Raw genomic sequence first — 4,774 nt, 5'->3', positions numbered from 1 at the left:
CTGCTCCTTCTGCTCCTCCTCTACACACACATGCTCTTGAGAGTGTGCACATGTACATATGTACACACACTAGTGCAAAAAAGGCAGAAAACAAGTGATTTCTATCCTTGGACCAGAGTTTACCAGAATGTCCCTTATTGGCTGGTGCCTCTATTCCTGACCTTCACATTGGCTCTTGTCTGCTCAGCTGTCTAAGACTGGCTAGATGCTTCTAACCTGTCTGATGTGTAAGATCTTTCTAAACCCTTTCAGTTTTCTCTGCCCCTAATCAGTTATTGGCATGACTAACAGACCAGTCCCTGCCTGAGTCTCTCTATTTCTCTTCCTTTCCTTCTCTCTCACATATTCTCTCTCTCTCTAACTCAGATAGACATATACCATTATTAAATATTTCAGTCTCAGACAAGAATATTCCCACCAATTATATGCATCAAGTTGGTGGCACATACACTGCATAACTTGGATTTTGGACCTAGCTAAAGCCTTCATTAACTGTGTGCCCTTGGGTAAGTCCCTCAACATTATGTAACATCCGATTGGATTGACTGGATTCTTGTTCTCATCATCTTTAGTGAAGATGGCCACGAAATGCTGTTTGTAAATGCTACAATTCTGCAGGATTGGAATACACTTTAACCTTTGCAATTTAGAATAAGTTTTAACATTTCAAAATATAGCACTGGGCCTGACATACACAATACATCACGAGGAAAGTGTTTTCCATACTAAAGTCTAAATGAATCATTTAGCTGGGTCTGTGTAATGAAAAAGAAAGGTCCTGTATGATTAGGTAGTGTAAATAGCTGAGCCAAATCATTTTGGTCCCGTGAACTCCACACTGTTGCGTGAACCATGTACAGTGTGATATTCACTGAGCAAATAAAATTGAGTACATGATCATTTTCTTCACTGGATGAGGTATCAGAAAGAGACTCCTGCTTGCTCATTTCAGATTGAGATTTGCCTCCCTGAACTTTTGAATCCATAAAAGCATCAGTAATAATAACAGTCTCCAAAGACTCAGGGCATTTAAGAGAAAGGACCATGTAAGCAGAAGAGAAACAACATATGTAGGTCTACACTTAGATCTCATCCAAGTGCACTTTGCAAAGAAAAGACTAAAATCACAATCATGTTACTTGGGGACTCAGCAGAATGCATCTGACTGACAAAAGTGACTACTTTGAACTGATGCCCCAGAATGCTACAGCAGGTAGATAACCAACAGAGACCCTGCTACTTGTGCGGCCATGCTGGCATCCCTGCTAGTTTAATAATCCCAACTGTCCACAGGCTAGTTCAAATGCTGCTCTGCAGATTTTGGAAGCAGTGAGCTAGATTACTTGAACATGACCACATGTTTCAGTATAGCTGTCCTCTGAAAACACAAGCCAAGAAAGAGAACATAGTTCCTTTCCACTTGATTGAAGAACAGCCAATCCCATGGCCAGCCAGTGGCATGATGGTTAAGGTGGTTGGATCCTACATGGCCTACTGTGGCTTCAAGTCTTGGATCCAGCTACTTAAAAAACATATCAGGAGGGGGACCAGCAGTTAGCATAATGGTTATGTCGCTGGACTCCCACATAGTCGACCATGGTTTGCGTCCTGGGCCCAGAGGCTTAAACTCATGCCGGGTGCGTGTGCATGCGTGCCCAAGATCCCGAGCGGAGAATGGAGGAGAGGGGATTGCGGCATGGCCATCCGCCCTGGGGGGTGATTTCTCGCTTTCTATCTCTCTGTCTCTCTCTGTCTGGCGAGCGTACACGCCCTATAGCAAAAAAAACAAAACAAAACAAAACAAACAAACAAAAAAACCCAGGAGGGCCAGCAGTTCACATAATGGTTACATTGCCAGACTTCTATGTAGCCAACTGCGGTTTGAGTCCCGGACCTGGTGGCTTAAACTCACACTGGGAGTGTGTGTGTGTGCATGCCCAGGATCCCAAGAGGAGAATGGAGAAGGGATTGTGGCGTGGCCATCCCCCTGGTGCGTGATTTCTCACATTCTGTCTCTCTGTCTCTCTCTTTCTGGTGAGTGCATGCAAAAACCTCTCCAAAAAAAAGAAAAATAACCATACCAGGCACATGTGTTCAGCCAACATCCTAAAAGGGAGGGAGATATGAAGACGGGATTGCTGCCTGATCTTTCCCATGGGAGGGTGCTTTTTCACTTGTTCCTCTCTGTCTCTCTTTGGTGAGTACATGTGGCCTCAGCCAAAAAAGAAAGAAAGAAAGAAAGATAGAAAGAGAGAGAGAGAGAGAGAAGCCACTATTACCAGTAGTCTAAGTGCTGGGGCATAGAATAATTTTCCAACATGCTAACTTGATTTTGTGTAAAGAGTTGAGTGAGAAACTTCAGATGCTATGATGGGGTTCAGAATCACTGTCTCCAAAGGGACTGTGAACAAGATTGATGTAAGGTACAGAATCCACAGATTTCTGGAATAGGAATGGCACATAGGGGAGGAGGACACTTCCAACACCTTCCCCTTTAGCCTGTGGGTTCCATTAGAAAGCCAGAGCACATCACTAGGAGAAAAAGCTACAACCACCCAATATGTGCACAAGTGTGTCCCTAGGTAGAAGGAAGCAAAAGGGTATGTTTACAAGAGAAAGAATACAAGTCAGTAATGAGCTTTGAATGCATGATGTCATTCTTCAGGATTAAGCATCTTTAGTACTTTTAAACCACTTTAAAAGAACTAGTTGCTATAGCAACTTGATGTAGCTCTTAAAAGGGGATTTTTAGAGGGGGTCATTTTATATCTTCAATCACCATAACAACATGATATAGCTTTTAAAGGGTATTTTTATCCAATTTGTGTTTTGGACTTGGGCCACTTTTGACTTTTCTGTTTAAAACAATCAGATCAAGCATGACACATGAAAAATCACTGCAGGCATGGAAGCCCTGTCATAGTCTATACATATATACTTAGACATCTCTAGCTGCTCACATCCTGAGCACCGATGCAGCCTTTCTGCCTCTAAGTAGCCAGTGCGGTAGCTTAAGTTAGCTGGTTAGTCTATGCCCTGTCTCTGAGTTGCCATACCAAACTACCCATGGAAGATATGTCTATGAACCTCTCACTTTTCAGTTCAACAAATTCAGCCACCTCCCCCAAAACTGTACCATCCGGAGATAGTGCTTTGGGGTGACTAGAGCAATGACTAGCCAAGTCTTCTCCAACCCTAGGACTTGAAATAGGAGTGGATGGGACACACAAAGTCTTGCCAAAGTGAAAAGATTGTATTTCTTCTGCACCTTGTACAGGTGAGTGATAGGGGTGGAGAAGCTGTATTTTACGTGACGCTTGGGACCCATAGTAAGGAGAGGGGGAGAGTGAAAGAGAAGAAAGAAGAGGAAGGGACTGGGTGGAGAGCTGTGGTGTATCCTAAATCTCTCCCTGCAGGAGCAGCCCAGAGGCAACAATGAAGCCTAAGACCAAGGTGTGTGGTGCTTGCAGTATTTATACAGCATTTTTCATAAGTTTAAGAAACCTTAAACTATTTATACCAAAAATAGGGACGAGGGATAATGGAAAGCATAGAGGAACAATCCTTGCTCCAGGTTACCCCTTTGTGCCATTGCTGGTTGGAAAAAAAGGAGATGGAATGAAAGAAAGGTCAAGAAGTTGGAGGAGAGGCTGGGTGGGAGAGAGAAAACTGAGGGGTGCGATGCAAAACAACAGTGGCTGAAGATCAGAGCTCTGACTAATGGCTTTACTGGAATATGTGGTGTAGATTGCAGGAGCAAGTGGGAAGATCTAGGGAAAGCGACTCCAGGGCAAGGGGCCGCCCTCCCCGGGGTAGAAGGCCAGGGACCACTGAAAGAAAAACGCTGAGAGAAAGGAGAGGAAGAGCGTGGGAAAGAAGAGCAAAACGCTGAATGGAGGAGAAAGGGTGGTGGAAATCAAGTAGATGAGGAAACTTGATGCCCGGGGGTGGGAAACAGGAAGGAAGGGGCTCTTGACACAAATCCTCACAAGTCCTCTTACAGAGTAGAAAACTGAGGTGCACCGAGGTCAGTTCATTGAGCTGGAAGGCTAAGCTCTGTTCGGTGCCTGGGTGAGGCTCTTCCCGGTCAGTCACATTGCCAAGCGAGTCACCGTTGGGCGAGCGTGAGATACGCCTCTCAAGCCATCTCCCACTCGAAAAGCCAGGAAAGAGAAGGGGCAGGAAGAGAGGGACCAGCGGAGACAAAAGTAGGCAATGGGGTGTTGGAAGGGAAGAGAGGCGCCAGGGGACATGGACCAAGCCGCGGCGCAGTGAGGAGGGCAGCAGGTGGAAGGCATGGAGAGGAAAGACGCGCGCGACGTGTGCCGCTCACCTATGGTCGACACCACGGTGCCCACGAAGTAGAAGGCGCCGGGGAAGTCCCAGCGCGGGCGCAGAGCGTCGGCGCGGACACCCGCGGCTAGTGCGGCCTCGTAGTGCCGGAGGAAGGCGCGGACCAAGCCGCGGCGCAGTGAGGAGGGCAGCAGGTGGAAGGCATGGAGAGGAAAGACGCGCGCGACGTGTGCCGCTCACCTATGGTCGACACCACGGTGCCCACGAAGTAGAAGGCGCCGGGGAAGTCCCAGCGCGGGCGCAGAGCGTCGGCGCGGACACCCGCGGCTAGTGCGGCCTCGTAGTGCCGGAGGAAGGCGCGCGGCTCCGGCTCGGCCACGCCGTGTGCTGCGCTGAAGTTGCGCAGCGTGGCGCCCCAGCGCGCCCGCGCCTCCGCCTCGCCTGGGCTCTCCAGCGCGGAGAAGACTGTGGCACCCGCCAC

General features: G+C 47.8%; 1 protein-coding gene across 1 annotated transcript in view; it reads right to left on the bottom strand.

The window, feature by feature from the left end:
• KCNK12 (potassium two pore domain channel subfamily K member 12) overlaps positions 1-4,774 on the bottom strand; it is a 59,722-nt gene that overhangs the window by 52,797 nt on the left and 2,151 nt on the right. The window contains exons 2-3 of the mRNA XM_027765900.1: positions 4,573-4,758; positions 4,334-4,528 (exon numbers count right to left, since the gene is read on the bottom strand). Coding sequence (XP_027621701.1) covers positions 4,334-4,528; positions 4,573-4,758 — 381 coding nt within the window. The remainder of the gene's footprint in view (positions 1-4,333; positions 4,529-4,572; positions 4,759-4,774) is intronic.

This window comes from Tupaia chinensis, unplaced genomic scaffold (genome assembly GCF_000334495.1).
Source record: "Tupaia chinensis unplaced genomic scaffold, TupChi_1.0 Scaffold139917_1, whole genome shotgun sequence".
Classification (NCBI taxonomy): domain Eukaryota; kingdom Metazoa; phylum Chordata; class Mammalia; order Scandentia; family Tupaiidae; genus Tupaia; species Tupaia belangeri.
This window is presented reverse-complemented; position numbering and strand designations above follow the sequence as displayed.